This window comes from Aedes aegypti, chromosome 2 (genome assembly GCF_002204515.2).
Source record: "Aedes aegypti strain LVP_AGWG chromosome 2, AaegL5.0 Primary Assembly, whole genome shotgun sequence".
NCBI classification, from domain to species: Eukaryota; Metazoa; Arthropoda; class Insecta; order Diptera; family Culicidae; genus Aedes; species Aedes aegypti.
The window spans coordinates 331,510,709-331,533,026 of record NC_035108.1 but is presented as its reverse complement, the minus strand read 5'-3'; the positions used below and the strand labels follow the sequence as shown (position 1 = coordinate 331,533,026).

Below are 22,318 nucleotides of genomic sequence, written 5' to 3'. Positions count from 1 at the left end.
ACAGTCGGAAAACATTTCTCACGAAAAGTTTACCAGCCTGAGGCGGGAATCGAACCCACACTCCCTAGCACGATGCGGCCAAATGCCTGGTGACACTAACCGCACGGCTATGAAGCCCACAATTAACAGAGGATTTCGGCTATACGCAAGAAAGAACCTCGAAGGCAGTGTCCGTTTATTATGTAACGCTAAAATTGAAAATTTTTGATCCCCCCCTCCGTAACGCTTTTTGTATGGGAAATTTTGATTTTTTGTATGAGCCGTAACGCTTGAGCCTACTCCACCCCTCCCCCTAGAGCGTTACGTAATTTGTGGATGCCGCCTAATTATTATGGCAGAATATGTCCTTTTTGTAACACATTTATTCAATCAAAAAAAATTACAACTTGAGGTATTCAGTCAATTCACTTTAAGATATTTTTAATATTTACTTCGAATAACTTGTTTAAATAAGGAAGTAGGACTTAGGATTGCTAAAATGGGAAAGGCAAATACGATTCCCAGTACTAGTTGGGTATCTTTCATGAGCATATGAAATAAATAATATTTGTAGGAAAAGATTGAAGCATGTAAAAATAGTAAGGCTTGGATACTATTTCAATGCATATCTCTAAAAAGTGTTTATTTTTAGTTAAGGTCTCTAAAGACATTACAGTCGGCTCTCCACATCTCGATGTTCTAAATCTCGATATCTCTCCCTCACTTACTTTTGCTGGCGCTACGTCCTTCAAGACATGACCTGCGCCACAATGTTACGCCAACTAACTCGGTCCATGGCTGCTAACCTCCAATTCCTCGATCGCCCCACACTTCCAAGATCCTGCTCCACTTGGTCAAACCACCTAGCTCGTTGCGCTCCCCTTCGTCTTGTACCGGCCGGATTTGAGTTGAACACCATTTTTGCAGGATTGTTGTCCGGCATTCTCACAACGTGTCCCGCCCATCGTACCCTTCCAGCTTTGGCGACTTTCGTGATACTGGGTTCACCGTAGAGTTGCGCAAGCTCGTGGTTCATTCTTCTCCTCCATACGCCGTTCTCACATACTCCGCCGAAGATCGTCCTAAGCACACGTCGTTCAAAAACTCCTAGCGCTTGCAGGTCCTCTTCGAGCATTGTCCACGTCTCATGCCCGTAGAGGACTACCGGTCTTATTAGCGTCTTGTACATAGTACACTTAGTACGGAAGTGAAGTTTACCAGACCGCAAGGTCTTGTGGAGTCCATAGTAAGCACGACTTCCGGCGATGATACGTCTTCGAATTTCTCTGCTGCAGTTGTTATCCGACGTTATCAATGATCCGAGGTAGACGAATTCGTCCACCACCTCGAACTCATCCCCGTCGATCGTCACGCGTCTGCCTATGCGAGCTCTATCGCGCTCGGTTCCTCCAGCCAGCAGATATTTCGTCTTCGACGTATTTACCTTCAATCCAACCCGATCTGCTTCACGTTTCAGCCTGGTATACTGTTCAGCAACCACCTGGAACGTTCTTCCGACAATGTCCACGTCGTCAGCGAAACAAATGAACTGGCTGGATTTATTGAAGATCGTGCCCCGCATGTTGAAGCCCGCCCGTTTCATAACACCTTCTAGCGCAATATTGAACAGGAGGCAAGAAAGACCATCGCCTTGTCGAAGTCCTTTGCGTGTTTCAAACGGGTCCGATAAAGCACCCGATATCTTCACACAGCACTGCACACTATCCATCGTAGCTTGGATCAGTCTAGTCAGTTTCCCGGGAAAACCGTTCTCGTCCATAATCTTCCATAGCTCTTCGCGGTCGATGGTATCATAGGCCGCTTTGAAATCGATAAATAGGTGGTGCGTAGGGACTTGATATTCGCGACACTTTTGGAGGATCTGACGCAACATAAAGATTTGGTCTGTCGTCGATCGACCGTCCACAAATCCGGCTTGATAACTTCCAACAAATCTGCTTGCCAGTGGCGATAGACGGCGGAAGATGATCTGGGAAAGCACTTTATAGGCTGCATTAAGAATGGTGATCGCTCGATAGTTCTCACATTCTAACTTGTCACCCTTTTTGTATATTGGGTATATTATTCCCTCCTTCCACTCCTCCGGTAGCTGTTCTGTATCCCAGATCCTGGCTATCAATCGGTGCAGACAAGTGGCCAACCTGTCCGGGCCCATTTTAATAAGTTCCGCTCCAATACCATCCTTTCCAGCTGCTTTGTTGTTCTTGAGCTGTTTGATAGCATCCTTAACTTCACCTATTGTGGGAGTTGGCACGTCTCCCTCATCCGCCGTACTGATGAAGCCATTCCTCCTGCTGTCTTGATCTTCCTCCTCCGCGCCGTTTAGGTGTTCATCGTAGTGCTGCTTCCACCTTTCAATCACCTCACGTTCGTCCGTCAAGATACCACCATCCTTATCCCGGCACATTTCGGCTCGCGGCACAAAGCCTTTGCGGGATGCATTTAGTTTCTTGTAGAACTTACGTGTTTCTTGAGAACGATACAACTGCTCCATCTCTTCGCACTCCAACTCTTCCAGGCGGCGCTTTTTATCCCGGAATAGATGGGTTTGCTGTCTTCGCTTCTGTTTGTATCGTTCCACGTTTTGACGGGTGCCTTGCTGCAGCATCATCGCCCGCGCTGCATTCTTCTCGTCCAAAACCGTCTGACACTCCTCGTCGAACCAACCGTTCCGTCGATTTGCTTCCACGAACCCAATGGCACCTTCCGCTGCGTTGTTTATGGCTGCTTTGAGACTACTCCAGCAGTCCTCAAGAGGGGCTTCGGTGAGCTCTCCCTCTTCCGGCAACGCTGCCTCAAGGCTTTGCGCGTATTCAGTTGCGACTTCGGGTTGCTTGAGTCGCTCCAGATTGTACCGGGGCGGGCGTCGGTACCGAATGTTGTTCACAACGGAGAGTCGTTGGCGCACTTTAACCGTCACAAGGTAGTGGTCCGAATCGATGTTTGCGCCGCGATAGGTTCTGACGTCGATAATGTCCGAGAAGTGCCTTCCATCAATCAAAACGTGGTCGATTTGTGATTCAGTCTGTTGGGGTGATCTCCAGGTGTACCGATACGGGAGGCTGTGCTGGAAGTAGGTACTACGTATAGCCATGTTTTTGGAGGCGGCGAAATCAATCAGTCTAAGGCCGTTTTCGTTCGTAAGCTGGTGTGCGCTGAACTTCCCTATAATCGGTCTAAATTCCTCCTCCTGGCCAACCTGAGCGTTGAGATCTCCGATAACGATTTTGACATCATGGCTTGGGCAGCCGTCGTATTCACGTTCCAGCTGCGCGTAGAAAGCGTCCTTATCGTCATCGTCACTTGCTAGGTGAGGGCTGTGCACGTTGATTATGCTGATATTGAAGAAACGGCCTTTGATCCTCAACTTGCACATTCTGTTGTCGATTGGCCACCACCCAATCACGCGCCTCTGCATTTCGCCCATCACGATAAAAGCTGTGCCCAGCTCATGTCTATTGCCGCAGCTCTGGTAGATGGTATAACCATCCCTATACGTATGTACCGTCGACCCTTTCCAGCAAACCTCCTGCAGCGCTACGATGTCGAACTTGCGGACCCTCAATAATTCGGAAAGAATGCGGGTACTTCCCAAGAAATTGAGAGAATTACAGTTCCATGATCCGAGTTTCCAATCGTTAGTCCGTTTTCGATGCCTGGGTCTATGCCGATTGTTCCGGTCCGAATTTACATTGTATGCTTCCTGTACTGATGATTTTTACGGCTGGCTTGTAAGGCCTGCACCAACCCCCTGTCTCGCCGGAGGATCATCGTGCACAGCACTGTTTAGAGTCCCACACTGGCACTAGGACGATGATCAGCCGCTCCTAACATGGAGAACAGACGCTGTTTTGAGCCGCCCCTAACATGGAGAACAGACGCTCTGATAAGCTACACCCTCAGAAGAGAGGAGCCCCCCTTCCCTGTCAGCATACGACCAAGGTTCCACCAGGGTTGGTTACCCGATCTTCCCTACGGTTACTCGTATCCCAGGCGGCACCACGGGGAGGTAGGGATAGGAGTTACTGGACAAGAGGCTGAGGACCACAAATGGGGTCTATTTTATACCTGCAGGTACGCGAAGTACCAATGGTACGCATTGTCCAGTCATTTACCACCCCGATATCTCTCCCTATGTCGATGATTTTTCCGGTACCTTCAATCTGCATACATTTTCACTCTCCATATCTCGATGTCCTCCTTATCTCGATATCTCCCTTTCTCGATGTGATTATAGTTCCCGATTTTCTCTCCGTATGTCGATATGCCCATTATCAAAGGTTACTAGACTTGATTTCAGGGATTCAAAACAATTTGCGAAGACGAAATGACATCTGTTTGTTTTTGATTTTCCCAGTAACGGAGTGAATTTCAATCTAGTATTCATTAAAAATCTGTTCTAGGTCTCGATCTCTCCCTATCTCGATGGTCCCTTCGATATCGAGATTTGGAGAGGCGACTGTATAATCAATATGGTATCTAAAGTCACTTTTTTGCCATAGCCCACTCTTTCCCATGGTAGCTCCCTCCAGAGCTCAATTATTTTTGACGAACTTGAGGCAAACCGAACCAGAGGAATACTATGCATTAGTTTCTACAGTCAACTCTCCGATATTGAAGGAGCCATCGAGTAAGGGAGGTATCGAATTATGGAACACAAAACCAGTGCAAATGCGAGCCGAGGGACCATCGCAGTAGCCATGAAAACCAACTTTTACTGTGGTTCTCTAACTCGATATCGAGATACGAAACATCGAGTAAGGGAGAGTTAACAGTAGATTATGATTCTATACTTATCAGATCCAAAAGTCAACTAACTTTTTGAATAGTAAAACTATTGGTGAGCTGTAAAACAACCAATAAATTTTAAACTGATTTTGAAAAAAATAGACCCTTTGAAATATTGTTTTTTGAATTACTTTTTACAAAAACGCTTTTTATAAAGAAAGTCGTCGGACATAGATGGTTAATCTGTTTGCAATGAATTCTGGTGCAACATTGGTGCTCCAGAGAAACCTTCAGAGACTATTACGTAACTATTTATCCAGAGATTCCTTCTGGAATACTTTCAAGAACTCCACCAGGAATGCCACCAGCAATTTTTCAATAGAAGCTCAGAGGAATTTCTTCTGAATTTTATACTAAAAATTTTAGAGCATTCCTACGCAATTTTTACAGAGATTACTCTGAAGAAAAAATCTGAGTATTTCTTCCAGATCACTGATTCTTTCACAGATTTCTTCAATTTCAACTTCTAGGATTCTTCCCGCATGCCCTACAGAGATTATTCCCCAAAGGTTTATTATAGAGTTTTCGAAAAAAATCGATATTTTTACAAGAAACCCTACAATAATTCCTACGCATTTTTCATTTAATCCAGGCATTTTTATAAGGATTCTCTCAAAAATTCATCCATAATTACTCTCCGGAATTTCTCAAAATTTTACTTAAGCTATTATTGTATAAAATCTTTTCCAAGAATTGCTCGATGAATTGCATCTCTAGAAATTTCTCCAGCATTTCTTCAAAATATTATTACTGCGGCTCAAACAGTTCACTGATATTTTTTCAAATACAGTTTCCAGACCTGCATAGATTCTTTAAAATTTCATTCAAGGTTAATACTACAGCAATTATTACAGTCATTGCTCTGACCATTGATGGATTAATATGCTTTTATTATCATAGCAATTTATCAAGAAATATATTCATCAAGAATTCGAGAGATCTTTCAGTTATCCTTGTAGGTATTCATCATTATAACTCACACAAGTTTCATCAGAAATTAAAGTAGGATTTTTTTAGAAATTCCTAGTGGATTTTTCAAATTTTTTTACAAAAAATATGATTTTTTTTTAAGTTCAAGTTTTTTTCGTTCGTGGTTTTTCTTTTAAAAAAAAACAGATTGAATACATGAAGGTATATAATTTACGGCAAAACGAAAAGTAACTTGTCGTAATTTTACGGGGAAGTCTTAGAAAGTGAATACCTTCCATTAAACTTACTGATGGAAAACTTCTTCCTTAGTCGGCGTTTGAAGGACGCGGCTTAAGCAGTATTCCAATCAAATTCGATCTTCTGTCATCATTTTTTATTTGAAATATCGATTAATGCGTAAAAATATTAACCTTATTAGGTAGAAGAGCTGGAGTTTAAATGGAAATGTGGAATGACAAAAATGTTAATTTTACAAGTGTTCCAAATTCTTATTAGAATGTACAATATAAAATACTTTGGTAATATAGAAGACACAAAATTTTGAAAATATTGAAAATCTACTAAAAAGGATTATTTACGTAAATATAAACTACCCTGTTTGAAATAATTCTAGGCGACATCTTGCAAATTTGGAAGCACAATAAAAATGTCCAAATGTGGTACTCAACTAGACCTACTACCTGCAGAAGATCATATGGAATATTCCCTATCATGATTGATATTGGTCGTAAAACAGTAAATTAAATAATAAAAATAAAATGAAATAAAATTGATCACGGCGTACTTCTCAAGTCACTTTTAGTCACTTTTTCGAGAATAGAAAGTCACTTTTTAGTCACTTATTTCTCAAATTTGGTCACTAAAATAACTTTTTTCGGTACCAATTCTTGATACCAGCCCTGTCTTTAAAGAAATAATACACTCGCCTTATCTTTCATTTTCGGAAATCCTATAATTTTTGACATTTATCTTTGCACGAAGGATGAACTCTTGAGAATCCAGGGACATCAGTGTTATTTGGAAAGATGATTGAAATCGCTAGTAACTGCCAGACATAATAAGCACGCAAATTCCAGAAATCACCTGCCGACCCCTAAAACAAGATGTGACACTTGGCTTCTTATTAGTTCTCTTCTACTCTTGTATAATCCTTGTGTTGCCAGAAAACTGGTACACATCATTGAAAATTGAAAAAGAGAGAAAAAAAGCTGAACACAGAAGGTGCTGAAGCTATCGTACAATAATCATTGATGGTAACGCTGTCTGGCGGAGGCAGGTTCATTTTGGCACGAAATTTAAGTGTTGTCGAGTCTCGTTTCAAATCGACCCCAATCGTTCAAGTTAAGTAACAAATGTCGAAAAACTTGTTTGAATGAGTCGTGCCAATCAAATTTTTTTGGTCGAAAGTAATTCTAATCGAGTCGTTGTTTTTGTTCCACATCGCTCATTCGATTCAAGATCAAATTCTGAGCTTATTCGGATGAAAACTAAAACTGCACAAGCCCTTTAAAGTTTATATGGGAATTACTATGGGAAATGCAAGCATATCATTCAAACGGTCATAGTGTTTGTCCATGTGCTCTTGGGTATTAGAGCTACGTTGATACTGTGAATCATTCATCAGCCACAACTTTGTCGAAGATCGTTTTTCAAATTGGACGACTCAGTAATTAGGTAGGATCGATGTACCAATAGCCGCATAGCTAAGAACAAATATTCGTATAAAATCGAAAAATAAAGCCAGCTGCATTATTGTTACATCATCTGAAAACTTTTTATCTTTGTAGGAAAAATATGAAAACTCATATTTTAGTATTTATTATCGCTTGTGCCACTTTAGGAACACATGTGCCTATAGTAGCACTATTTAAAATTTCTGTTCCTATTGTAGACCTAGCTTCACGGCGTAGGCAAAATACATATCAAAACTGTATTTTTCCAAAACATTTATATTTTTCCTTTAAAGTATGGATTGAAAGCTTACGATTGATGTAAAAAAGTTCTTAATTCATCAATTAGTTTGTTTAATAAAAAAAATAGTTTCTCTTAGTAGTGATACTATAGGAACAATAGGTTTACTATAGGCACAAGGGAGCTCAAATTTTAAGCAAAACTATTTATTTCGATCATTTTTTGAACAACATCGAGCTGTGCATCAATAAATTCATTCACAAATTTCATAACGCCAAAAATGGACTTTTTTGATACCCACCCACCCCCTCGTAACGCTTTTTGTATGAATGACTTGAGTGATTTTCATTATATTTACGGAAATGTTGTACAGTACTCTATTGTTTCAATGATTCGGCCTGCAGCTCAAAAAGGTATTGCGGCCATGATCTAAATGAAACCTAAAAAACAAAAGGGAATTATGATTGGGCGATTAAAGCATTATCTATGCGAATCGAAATTAGATTTTAGTTTGAGTGACAGAAAAGCAAAGAATTTCAGTGAGTAATGGGTTACTAAGAATTTATTTTCGAGTTTCAGTTCAGTGGTGATAGTCAGCTTCTGTCAAAGATATTTTTATAACATGGTTGTAAAACTTTGGCTATGATAATTGCGCTGCTCTGCAGGCACCACTGGATATATGCAGTAAAACATAGTAGCCATGATTTATGTGTGCTATCTTTCGCGCCAGATGCAGCAATGTTGCCTGTTCAGAAAAGAAATAAGCACTGTAGGGGCTTGTTCATATATTTCATAACGCTTAAATTGGCTATTTTGGACACCCACCCACCCCCTCGTGACGCTTTTTGTATTGATTGTATTGATACTCTGAAATTTGTGAATAAGCCCTAGAAGAATTTGCGATTTGGATATAAATCAACGATTCGAAAACGGTCTTCGGCAAAGTTGTACCTGATGAATAAGTATTACATTATCAACGTAGCTCTAATGCCCAAGAGCACATGGGCAAACACTATGACCGATTGAATGATTTGCTTGCTTTTCCCATAGTAATTCCCATATAAACTTTGAAGGGCTTGTGCAGTCTCAATTTTCATATGAATGAGCGGTTTGGGGCCAAAACCGATTTTTGAACCACTCTTATCCCAGACAACCAGAATGTACGTATAATGAAATCATCTTTTGCGTTATGCGATGCTTTTATGCGCAAAGTTTCACGTATAAGATGTTGCGAAAAGGCCTTATACGTACAAAAGTGGAGGCGATATACGTGCATATTTTGTATGATGAAAAACAACATGCAATGCGAGTATGTAAATTTTATTGCGAAGTAGTCTGTACTCTTATGCGACTTAATTTATGATAACAAAGTTGATTTGACAGCTGCTACGGATTGATCCGAATAACTTTGTACAAGTATACGGGACGAGATGAAATGTACGTATGAACTCATAAAATAGCGTTTTATGCGAGGTAACCCATCGATCGAACGATATCATCCACCATGTAGTGCGGGTGTGATGAAATTTGTGTAACTAAACGACTTTGTTCGTGAACTGTTATGCGACTTCTGATTGTCTGGGATTCTACATATATAGAATTATAGTGATACATGTATTGCATCGATACAGGGAGTGGTACTTGAGATTTGCTTCTTCAAACGGATAGTGCATTGAGGCAAAAATACTTAGGTTTTCCATAAATCATACCAGCCAAATGATGACTATAGTAGATTAGGACCCGAATTTCAGGACGATTTGGAAGACTTGCAATATCCAATCCTTTGTCTAAATTTATGGGCACGTCTGTTAAAGCTTTATGAATGTTGTGAGCCACTTAACATACTTACCATATACTTGAATGTTTTGAATCTACGTAGATTATTGTTAAAATTTCGTTACCAAATAATAAAATGGTTTCAACAGGAAGTTTATGTGATTTTTACCCAGCCTGACCCAGAGATGTTCTTGATTTGAATTTCGTGCGCCAGTCCCGTACGAGTTAAAGGTGGAATTGGATCGGTTACAAGTTTTTTTTTACAATCTCAAATTAAATTGTAGAAAAGTTGAATGGTCTGACTTATGTAAAACACCTTAAGGTGAAGATAAATCGAAGCCAAACCTCAAATTTTTAAGAGCACGAATCTGGAGAACCAAACATCCGTTTGAGCTGAAAACTTCATCGATTGGTCACAAGCTGGTGGTGACCAATCGATTAAGTTTTCAGCTCAAACGGGTGTTCGGTTCTCCAGATTTGTGCTCTTGAAAATTTGAGGTTTGGCTTCGATTCATCTTCACCTTAAACCCCTGATTTATCTAAAACATCTACTCCAAAATATAGCAGCACAGGTAAATCTATTTCTATTATGATGCTAGAAACTCGTTTGTATAGGTACCGGCTTGTGGAATACCTTCCTATCGTTTGCCTATCGATACTTTCGCTTTCCAGTTTTTTTGTTATTTCGGTGGCTTATCACACATAAACCGTCCGCGCGATACCTGCTATACAGAGATTAAGAACCACCGAAACGGTGCAAGTATCAGTTGGACTTTGAATTCTGTTCGAGCCGGTTCTGTTTTGTTTGCAACAGCGCCACGATGGGATTCGCTGGGCGGTTTGTCTTGGTGACGTTCACCCTGCTAGTAGGAGTGCTGTTCAAGGTTTTCCAGGATCTATCGGCCCCAGCTGCAATTCCGGCCATAGACTACCAGGAATACTGGGGTCCTGGAGATGTGAAAAACAACAAGGAAAATGTTGAAGTGAAATCATTTGAGTTGAACTACGGAGAGGACGTTATTGGGAAGCTAAGGAACAGGTTGGATGACGTCCCAAAATTTGCCGAACCGTTAGAGGGCACGGCTTTCGAATATGGTTTCAACAGTAAGAAACTAGGAGAGATTTTGAAATATTGGCGGTCGGATTATCTCGAGAGGTGGGATGAACGCCAAAAATATCTAAATCGCTTCCCTCAGTTTAAAACGCAAATTCAAGGATTGGACATCCATTTCCTGCGCGTGAAGCCGGAAGTTCGAAATCCAAAACGGATTGTTCCGTTATTAATGCTCCACGGTTGGCCTGGTTCGGTGCGAGAGTTTTACGAGATAATCCCGAGGCTGGTCGCTCGAAGCGATGATAAAGAGTATGTTTTTGAGGTAATCGTGCCAAGTTTGCCGGGCTATGGATTCAGCCAGGGTGCATCGAAACAAGGTCTTAGCCCAGCAAAAATTGCCGTTATCATGCGCAACTTGATGGCCCGTCTCGGGTTCAAAAAGTACTATGTCCATGGCGGCGATTGGGGATCAGTTATTGGGAACCTGATGGCCACTTTCTTCCAGGACGAAGTATTAGGTGAGTTGCACTTTTAGCTCCTATCAGTCATATGAGATAGCTTTTCTGTTCGGTTTTCATTTTAGGCGTGCACTTGACCATGTGCATGAATACTGCACCCATCGGTACTCTGAAGAATATTCTTGGAGCAGTTGCCCCATCTCTGGTCGTAGAAAGTCAATACAAGGACTTCTACTACCCATACTTGGATCGCTTGAAGCTGCTCATCGCGGAAACTGGCTACATGCACATTCAAGCAACCAAACCGGATACGATCGGAGCGGTTCTTACCGGAAATCCCGTAGGACTGGCCACATACATCCTCGAGAAGTTTTCGACCTGGACCAATCCACAGTATCGAAGCTTAGCGGATGGAGGACTCGAAAAGTATTTCACTCTCGACACCCTGCTGGACAATATCATGATCTATTATCTGAGCGACTCCATCACCACCTCCCAGAGGCTTTACGCCGAAACGTTCAATGTCAAAGAGCTGTCCCGCGAACTGGATCGCATTCCGACGCACGTTCCAGCCGCTTGTGCCAAGTTCCGGTATGAACTGTTCCAGCAAACCGATTGGGCCCTCCGGGATCACTTCCGGAATCTGATCCAAAGCAAGCACTATGACGATGGAGGCCATTTTGTGGCCATGCAACTACCGGACGTCCTTTACGAAGATATCGTAGAATTTGTGAACCGTCTGTACAGACGGGAGGATCAATAACAAGGGAACGGCGTGTAGGCTGAAAAAACGCTGTGTAGTTTCATTTTATTTCCGGGGAAAATGATGAACAAATCAAATTCTAGTGGGATACAAGTACGAAGGAGGGATTATGTTTCAAATAGCAAATAGGAAGGGATTCCAGGGGCTCATTCATTTATTTCATAACGCTAAAATTGGCTATTTTGGACACCCACCCACTCCCTTGTAACGCTTTTTGTAATATTCAGTTTTTGTATGGGCCGTAACATCGTTTGAACACCCACCCACCCCCTTCAGCGTTATGAAATTTGTGAATGGGCCCCAGGGCTGGTAGCAAATAACGTCAAAAAATAGTAACTTTACGAAACCTCATGCCTGAAACCGAGACTGGGCAAGAATCAAAAAAAGTTTCCTCAGGGAATACATCTTGCAGGGAGTATTTTTAAGATTTTTGTTTGGAGATTCCATGTGACATTAATCAAGTTTAACTCTGTGTTTTTATTATTATATCCTCAGTACTCCCAGGATTCATACAATTTTCATAGGATTTCTTTAAAGATTCAAACCAGTAATTTCTCTAAGAAACTAATCTTAGATTTCTTAGGATATACTTTATTTGCTTTCAAAATCCGTTCAAGTTTCAAACCATAAATTTCTCTAAGTTTATCTTCAGGAAATAGTCTAGAGGTTTCAACCAAGATTCCTTCATGACTGATCAGAATCTTCCAAAACTTCCCAAAGAACTCCCTAAAGAATTTATTCAGGCATTACTCCAGGCAATTGTCAACCAAATCATTGGAGGTACGGGATGTTGTTTCTAAAGGAAATTCTAAAGTAATCACAATTATTGGGAAAATAACCAATAGAAAACATGGATATTATCGTCCAGGATTTTCTACAAGAACCTATGAAAATGCACGGTCGAAATCCTAAAAACAAGTTTTGTAGGAATATTCGGAGGAATAACTGCTGTAATTGTTGTAGCATTTTCAGGTGCAAGGCCTTTTACAAAAAGGTTATAGGGACGACTTCTTTTGGAAGTGAAGTAAAGCCGTTTATTCCGAGATAAACTAGTTGAGGGTTAAAATCTCGTTAATAAGGCTAAACAGAAATTTAATTTCAGGTCCAGGAATGGATTTGATAACGAATCATAGTCAGGGATTTTTTTTTCTAGAACTTTTTTTTCAAAGCCTGGGAAAACATAAGGGGGGAGATTCCCCAGTACCGGACAGCACCCAATATCGGACAAAGTCGAAATATTGAGAAATCATGATCCAATCAAGATGGTGTATTAGAAGAAAATGAGGCTATTATGGAGAGTAATGCTATACTTCAAATACCAGAACAATATTCAATTTAGAACAAAAAATCAATTTCGAATATCAGAAAAAAATCCATTTCTAATTCCAGGAACTCTAATCCATGGAAAAGAATCTACATATTTCGAATCGCAGGGAGAGATTCTGAATCGAATTTCAAGATGAAATCTAATCCTTAGAAGGGATTCGATTAACAGGAATTATATTTCGAATGCCTGAAATGGATTATTTTTCGAGACCATCGGAGGAATTCTATTTTGAAGGAAAGGATTGTTAAGGAATTCCATTTCGAATGCCAGAAAGGGATTCTATTTAGAATCTCTGGAAGTGATTCTATTTCAAATTCAGGAAAATATTCTAATGAGCTTGTTTCCAATTTCTTACATATTCTGAATCTACGTTAAATATTGAAATTGAATTTAAAGTTTAACAATTTTCTGTGACCTTGAACTATTTTTAAAACATGTTTTCAAATTACTATGGAAATCACTTTTGAACAACCCGTCGGCAAATTTTACTTCGATACGAGCTGTCATTATGTAAAATGAAATGTCGTTGAACGACTAATTTAAAATGTGCTTTTTCGATCAAGATAAAAAGCAGTGAATTTTTCTTCACTAAACAACTCAATTGGAATTCCAGGAGGGTTTATATTTCAAATCTCAACAGAGCATTGCGATTCTAATCCCATCGTAAGATATTCTAAAAAGAAATTCTCTTTCGAATCCTAGGAAGGAATTTAATTCTGATTGCAGAAAGGGTATATTTATTTATGAATCAGAGGATTGTAATTCAAATCCCAGAAAGAGGTTCTATTTCGAAACCCAGAAAAGAATTCCATTTCGAGACCGAAAAATATATTTTATTTGGAATACTGAAAATAGACATTATTTCACAACTTCCAAAAACGGATTCCTTTTCGAATCCCATGTATAGATTCTACATATTTCGAGTTAAAGACTGTATTTCTAAAAAGGAATTCCATTTCAAATCACGGGTAGAGATACTATTTTTTAATTACAGGTAGAGATTCAATTTCAAATACCACGAAGAGATTCTACTTCGAATTACAGCAAGAGATTCCAAATTCTTGGAAGAAATTCTATTTCGAATCACAAATATTATTTAGAATCCCATGAAGGGATACAATTTTGAGTCCTAAAAATGGATTCTATTTAGAATTCCGCAAAAATATTTCAAATCCTAGGAAGATATTCTATTTCAAAATTCTGAAAGGAACTCTATGTCGAATTCCAGAAAGGAATTTAATTTCGAATCTCGCAAAGGCATTCCATTTTGATTCCTTAAAAGGGATTCTGTTCCGTATCATAGGAAGGAATTCTATTTCTAATTACAGAAAAGGGTTGGATATATTTTGAAATCTCCTGAAGTGATTCTATTTTGAATTCCTGGAAAGGATTCTTTTTTAAATGCCAGGTAAAGATTCTGTTTCGAACCCTAGGCAAGAAATCCATTTCGAATCCAAGAAAGATATTCTATTTCGATTTTTTTAATGCCAGGTAGAGATCCCATTTCAAATACTAGGAAAAGACTCTATTTCAAATACCATAATACCGAATAATAATAATAATAACAATAGACGAATTTTGAATTCAAGAAAGGAATTTCTTTTCATATTTTGATTTTCAGGAACAGATTTCATTTCGAATTCTAGAAAGGGTCTCTATTCGAATTCCAATTAGATATTTCAAATTCTAGGAAGAGATTCTATTTCGAACCTAAAATAAGGATATTATTTTGAATTCCAAAAAAACTTTGCATTTTGAATCCCAAAATTTTATTTTGACTTTCATTAAAACATTCCAAATCCCATGAAGATATTCTATTTAAAACCCAGAAAGCGATTCTATTTCAAATTCAATATAGGATTTCATTCCGCATCTCCACATCGAAGCCCAATAACTTATTCCGAGTCCTTGAAAGAGATTACATTCGAATCCTAGCAAAGGGGTTTGAATTCCACAGGGTGTGCATTCAAAATCAGATTCACGGACTTTTCCCGGAAGCCAGAAAGATTAAAATAATGATGACTTAATGATCCTTTGACTTGATGTTTTCGTTTTTTTTTTATACAAAATGGTATTGAAACTTGAAGGACTTGATCTAATTTATTTCTGTATTATTTTTTAAAAAGTGTACGTACTGTGAGTTCAAAACAGTTTGAATTTCGAAAGAGTTTTGGACAAGAAGATATAAACTATTTGTCTAAAAGATCGCTTACCCATTAGAATATATGGGAAGTTCAGATAGATTTATTCTCAGTGTATCTTAATTTAGACTATAAAAGGGCAAAGTTCAATAGCCAACCCAACTTCAGAATTATGGGTTAGATATGTCCCACGGCAAGGAGAGATATATTTATCTGGAACGATATCTCCAAAAACATTTAAAGATTTAAAATTACATCTTCCAAGAAATTTATCAAAGATTCGGCCAAGAATCTAATTAAGAACCTAAACAAAATCTGGCCAAGAATACCTAAAGGTCCTCGCTATTCATTTATCCATCAAATATCTTGTCATAAATTCATAAATAATCCTACAAATAATTTGTTTTGAACGATTTGAAGAATTCGCTGTTAACCTGCATGCATCCATACAAAATCTCGTCTCATAAAAACTTTGACATAAATCGAGGACTATCCAAACTAGTTTAGAAAAGGCTTCACCTAGAATCAGTATTATCAATGACCCCAGAAATCCGCAAAAGGAATTCATACTCCATGACTCCATGTAGATCTCCCAAGAAATCTTCCAAATATTATTTGGCATAGTGTTTTGCCAACTTCTACAATTGTATAAGAAATTTCAAACAAAATCAGCCAAGAATCTTTGCTAGTATACACTAAAAATCTCATTAGCACTCTACTCATAATTTTTTTAGTGTCAGAAAGAATTTTCAACAAACCGGTCAGTCATCGGCTTGATTCCCGTTAGGATTCTATCAAAGATCTCATCAAAAGTTTGTCATGCATCTAAATGGTAATCAAAAACCTTGTCAGGAATCCCTAAATACCTTTCTAGAGATATTTCAAGGATCCTAATCGTTAAATATCTCTACCTAACAACTCACCAAAAGTTAGTCATGATGCGAAGAACGAGTTAAGACAGTTGTGCACGTCCTGGACAAAATCTAACATAAAATAAAGGGATTCATTTGAATTCCAATAAGGGTTTTATTTTCGAATCTGAAAAAAATAACAATCACAAATTGCAAAAAAAAAAAACAAATTGGATTCTATTTCCAATTTTGAAAAAGGTCTACATATTTTGAAACCCGGAAAGGATCCCTTTTTGAAAAAGGTATCATTTCGAATCCCATGAAAATATTCTATTTCAAATTTAGGAAGGTATTCTGACTCAAACACTAATATACAGGATAGAATTATGTTTTGAATCCCAAAATTCGCAGAGGGAATTTCAGAACAATATAGGGGAATTAGGGGCATAATGGACACGTTAAGCAAATGTTCGTTTTAAGACCCTTAAATGGCAATGTTTTTAATTTACCCCCGGCTAGTTTTCAAGTTTGATTTTAGTACGACGTGCCACATTCATTCATAGTGATAAAAATTATATCATATGTCAGAAAAGCGAGATAGAAAATTGGGTCGAAAACAAGGCTGGTAAAAAGGCATCGGGGCGAAATGAACACCTGTATGAAATTTAGTTATTCCAACATATTCAATGACTGTCAACCATTCCGATATGCAAAAGGACTCTCCATCAATCATAATAGCTAAAAAGAACCTTTCTGGGTTCGTTACTTTGCTCAAAAATTAGATTCTTCCACGGTCTTGCTTATATGCCAATTTGAAACTGAGAAAAATTTTAAGTCAAATTTTAATGAACAATTGAAGCAAAAAATAAAATTTTTTACCGTCAAGCATTTCAAATGCATTACAGATTTCATGCAGTGAATGAACTTTTGATGAAATATGTGTATTATCAGATATTGAGAGGGTGTCCATTTCGCCCCGTATGTTCATTATGCCCCTAATCCCCCTACTATATTGAATGCTAGAGAAGAACCCTTCCCGTGGTGATTGTGGAAATGCAGAGGTATCCTCGGTTTCTATATGCATCAATCATTACACACTAACATTCCTTCCCTATTCGCCTTTATTGATCAATAATATGATATCTGCTAAAATGTGTACTTCGAGAATGAGCGGAATGTCCCATCCCATATTCATTTGCATCGAAGTGCAATTCTCACCAGTTCCGATCAATCATGGAGTAGCAGTCAGTCTATTCTACACATGTGAATGTGACTGAATCTATGGAAGGAATTCAATTTCAAATCCCTGGAAGGGATTTTTATTTGAATTCTAGAGAAACTTGAACTTAAACTTCAAATCCCAAAAAAAGATTCTGCTTCAAATTTTGGAAGAGTTCCATTCCGAAAAAATCATATGTAACTTTTAAAAGATGTCAAGGAACGGCTTTATTTCAAATTTTGGGAAGAGTCGAATCTCAAGACAGGATTCAATTTCAAATCGTTTTTCGAGAAAAAAAAATCTGTTTAGAATCCCAGAAATGGTTAGCATTTTGAATTCTAGAGACGTGGAATTCTATTACACATTCGTGGAAAATGTTCAGGGATTGTTTTTAGTAAATTTAATTTGCAGGACACGAAAGAATTAAAAAAAAAAAGTTTTCCCCTCCCCACTTGACACTAACCTGAAACATCGGCGAACAGCATCGCAGTCATGAACTTCCGAGGCCTGTAATCGCCCGCACTGCACAGCACCTCGTCCGGAATCATCGAGCTGATGACCTTGTTCTTGAGTTCCTCCGTCCGGTCCGTTCCGCCTAGGAAATCCTTGTAGACATTGGTCCGCAGGGGCAAACTGCCGCACGCCGACTGAAGGCCCAGAAATTCGTATAGGAAACTGGACCGCTCCGGGAGGTATTTGAGAAGTTTCTTTTTCTGAAAAATTTCCCTTGTTTAAACTAATTCTGAACCCGGAAGTTCCGGATTAAAGATCCTCTTACGCCTTTCAGTCGGTTTTTGCAGCGGGAAATGAAAAGCTCTTTGTCGATTGCCATTCGGAGACGGGCCGATCCTTCGCGGGGGTCATCGTAAGGAACTGCGAAAAGTGCATAAATCCATTCGAATTGATTTAAAAGTGGACAGAAAGTTAACTTACGTAATTCCATCATTTTGAGGTGTCAAAGATGTCCTTTTCTGTATCCTGTTTTTACACTGCCAAAAAAAGTTCAGCTCCGACTACTTTTCCGGTTTGAGATGTTTTTACAAATGTTTTTCTCAGAGGGCTACAAATGTTTTATGCTTTCACACTCTATGAAAATTCAGTTCAGCTCTACTCAACAACAAATATATAGCATAGGTATACCTATTAATACAATTTTTTACAAACCAATTATCAAATTCAAACTTCGTTTTCAATCCATATAGGCAATCATGCGAATTCGCATGGAAAATAATTTGAAAATAATACATTACACAAACGATAGAAATTGGAACGCATTTTTTAAGCGTGTGTCAGAAATCTAAAGCTCAACAAATGTCTTGCAAATCACTTCTGTAAGATTCTTCGAAGTGAGAAAGTTGTGTACAAGTTGTCCAGTACAAAAATTGCACACAATTGAGCACACATGAGTTGCAACGTACACGCATAAACCTAATCGATCAAAAAAGATTGTATACGACTCATGCCAATAGACCAATGGAAATTTTCCGTCTGATCTAACCCACAGTTTTTGTATTTTTTTTGGAAGAACAATAATTTTTAATGAATATTAACGCTTTCAAATTTTGTTTATATGCACTATTGATTTTCTTACACATTTTTGAAAACATGGATACTCACCACATTTAGTAAAATAATTCGAGATGCGGCACAGTTTTGTTCAACCCTATGGGTATCAGCGTGGTGATTTTGCAACAGTTTTTCGATTCCACCCCTGCATTGGGATGCTTGTTTACATTTGGAAACGTTAAATCAGGTGCGCGCTCAAACTGACCGTGATCCCGGTCAGGGCGCCCCAAACAGGAGCACCAACGAAACTAACCTGAAATTACTCAAAAAAAAACGCAGCCCGGTGCTAGGCAGCCATGTTTTCGAGGTCAGCATCAAACTCAAGAAGAACAACGTACATTGGCGTTATAATATTAAGGACATTTTTCTTCGATATTTAATGTGTTCTACGCTAACCATATCAACTCTAATTAACTTGCTGTACTGCAAACGAATAGTTTGCAACCGTTTGTTTGTGCTAATATAACTGTTATTGTGAAAGAAGATATTTTTCGGCAAAAATTATATCGCCTTCCTCGATTGTTAGTCCTCAAACGACTATTTGTTTACAAATATTGAGTTGTCAGTGGGAACCACTTCCCAGTGGGGACCAGGGATGTTTGCTCGTCATTTTCCAATGGGGTTGTATGGGTGGTGTCAGGAGGCTGAAAAAACGTTTTTGAACCAGGTTGGAACTGACGCAACCCGTTCTGAATCACAGTTTCAACTCCAACCCGATTCAGGTTTAGGAAAATATATTTTCCTCCACAGATTCAAAATTCAAAACCACCCCCTAAAAACAAACCTCTCATCCACCCAACAGTTACGGTACCGCTGTTCTATTAGAGGCTATTTTTACTATTCATCTCTGCAAATACCTAAATCTATCTGTTGGATGTTGATTCGGAAGATTGCCACCTTGAGGCAGCAACAGCCGCGCAAGGAAATTTTGAGCGGTTGTTGCTGCCTCTCGGCGAACATCTTCCGGCTTATTCAATCCACAAAACACAGAAAGATCAGGCATCTGTCGACTACCTTCCTTGCGTTACAGAACCATGTAGTATTCGCCGAGTGCGGTCATAACCAGCCGAAGCGGTGAAGGTGGTTTCCGCGGTGATTACGGAGGGACTTCAGGAACCGTGAAGGAAGGAGGGAGCAAAACCGCAACGGAGCCCATTATGATCAAGGCGGGTTCAGCTCCTCCTACAGAGTACAATGAACCAGCCTTGATTATGATGAATGAAAACATAAACAAAAATCATCTGGTCATGCCAGCTGATCATAAATTCACCACAACGCCTTGACTGTATTCGTCATCAAACGTCAACATCCCACCGCAAAATCGCTAGTGTTTGGAGGGGATTTTAACCTCCAAATTGCCAAATAACCTCCAAATCATCACCTCCAAGTTAGTTCTAATACCCCGTTATATGAAACATGGTGGCGCGCCGATCGTCGCAAGTTTATCGTTAAACAGTCAATAGGGCGATACTCAAAACTGAAAAGGCAATAGATGACTCTTTTTCAGTGGTAGTAAAAACGAAATCCTGAAGCAAAGAAAGCACAATGGAAGATGAACTAAACACAAAAAGTTATGTATTCACATTACGCTTGATTATAATCACTACTTTTTCGATCCAGTTTCCTAATTGCAAATAATTTACGTTTTTCATTTTTTTTCCATAGTGGTTTTCACGCCCAATGGTATGGGTACCCTAGTGTAGATGTAGTTGTGAACCTTAGAGGAAAACAATATGCACTCAGTCTCGAAAAACACGCAGAAAACGGGTTTAAATTTTTCAAATTGGGTAATATTTCCATATGCATTTTGGTGAGTCTGGAAAGCGTGTGCAAGTTTCTTTGAGGAAAACAAAAACAAACTGTGTATGACGAGCGTATGCTAGTCTACGTGTGTTCAAATGTCACTAAGCTCTATACGTTTTGACAGTTCACCGACTACCATTCTTCCATGCGCTTGTGTTTGAAATTTGAGAGTCCAGCGTAGCGCGATCAGTGAAAGGAATACACACATCACTGTCGCCGCTAGGCGGCTAGCACAGATAAACTGAATGTTCGAAGGGTTGTTGTCTGTAATTTTTGCCACTGGCGCCAACTGTTAGCGATTAAGATCAAAATAAATAGTCGTTACCCCATTGAGCGACACACGAAAAAGTGACAGCTCCGTTTGATTTGTACGGCAGGCGTTATCGATGTTACAAAATCAGCTCTACTTCTCAGAAGCGTACAGCTCAAGTAATTTTGGTAGCGGAATCATTCCTTGAACGTTTCTTGTCCTATCCTTTTGCACAGTATCCGGATAAAAACGTACCATTCAGTGAATGGAATAAACCACTAATGTACAATTTAACGTATTGAATACAACACACCGTATTGTAATAGGGTCCTAAAGCCCTGTCCCGATTTTAGTGACAAACGCTTATGTTTAGGCCAAAAACACATGTTTACCTAATTTTCTTATGTTTTCCGTTGGCCTCAGTCTAAATAACATTTTTTTTGTGTTTTCATAGATTTTGTCACACCCCTTGGCTTGAACTCAAATTTTGGGTATATTTTGTTTTCCATGTCCCTTCCGAAATGTCAGATAGGAACAACCCCAGTGTTAAAACTAGAACCCCTGTGGTGTTTTTGTCGACTAAGCGAACGTCAAACATGATCACAAGTGTCATGGTTCATTTATGGACCCAATTTTTAAATTAAATTTTAAACATTATATAGCCGTTATTTGAGCGGGAAAAATTGCTAAAGTAGTTGAAGTAACATGCTCTTTCGTGTTGTTCAATAAAAACAAGATTTTATCAAAAATTTTAGGACCCAATTGAATGTCGAAGCAACATTATTCTTGTTAGTATATACAATTCAAAAACAGTATAATGTATTGGAACAGAACACTGTATTGTTTTTTATTGGTTTTATACCTTACAATTTTGGTCAAATTCCTATTTTCGCGTAAACAACTGTTGCTTTTTTCTGTGTGATTTGGCTGAAAGAAGTAAACAAAACAAGTTGAGAAAGCAAGAAATCTCGAAGACTTATTCAAACAGAAAAGTTAACAAATTTACTTTATCAATCCTACGTGTTTCGCAGACGAAATTCTACACGTTCCGCTCTGAACCAACTCAATTTTTCACTTTTAGAACGTTTAATTTCCGGATTTACAAAACGACGAAAGTAAGATTCTCCACTTTTGCAACTTAACCGCTACTTTCGCCGCACTGTTGTATGGGAGACAAAGTGACTTAACCACGAATCAAAACAAAATACTACTTGAGTCGATTTTACACTGGTACAAAAACGTCGTAAGTAACTGATGGCTTATTATTTTGTCATATATTTTTTTTTTTTTTGGAAATGTTAGGAACTACCTAGTGTTTTAACGCGAGCTGATTGCATGCAAAATTTAAGCGATAAACACGGCAAAAAAATGTTAAAAAGGGGATTCATTTTAAAACAGTTTTAGAAGAAAGGTTGTGATTATTCTTAATTAATTTTCTCAAAACCGTATGAAAGTTACTTACGTTGATTTGAAAAAGTAAT

At 38.8% G+C, this 22,318-nt stretch overlaps 2 protein-coding genes across 2 annotated transcripts in view; one reads left to right on the top strand and one right to left on the bottom strand.

Annotated features, from left to right (window-relative positions):
• The window catches only part of LOC5574681 (adenylate cyclase type 10), a 78,878-nt gene extending 60,636 nt beyond the window's left edge, over positions 1-18,242 (bottom strand). The window contains exons 1-3 of the mRNA XM_021845958.1: positions 18,152-18,242; positions 17,997-18,091; positions 17,682-17,931 (exon numbers count right to left, since the gene is read on the bottom strand). Of these exons, the coding sequence (XP_021701650.1) occupies positions 17,682-17,931; positions 17,997-18,091; positions 18,152-18,164 (358 nt within the window). The 5' untranslated portion in view covers positions 18,165-18,242. The remainder of the gene's footprint in view (positions 1-17,681; positions 17,932-17,996; positions 18,092-18,151) is intronic.
• LOC5574675 (juvenile hormone epoxide hydrolase) lies at positions 10,159-11,709 on the top strand. The gene is made up of 2 exons (XM_001661540.2): positions 10,159-10,977; positions 11,043-11,709. The coding sequence occupies exons 1-2, from the start codon at positions 10,227-10,229 to the stop codon at positions 11,678-11,680; spliced, it is 1,389 nt and encodes a 462-aa protein (XP_001661590.1). The 5' UTR covers positions 10,159-10,226; the 3' UTR covers positions 11,681-11,709.
• Positions 18,243-22,318: the final 4,076 nt, after the last annotated feature.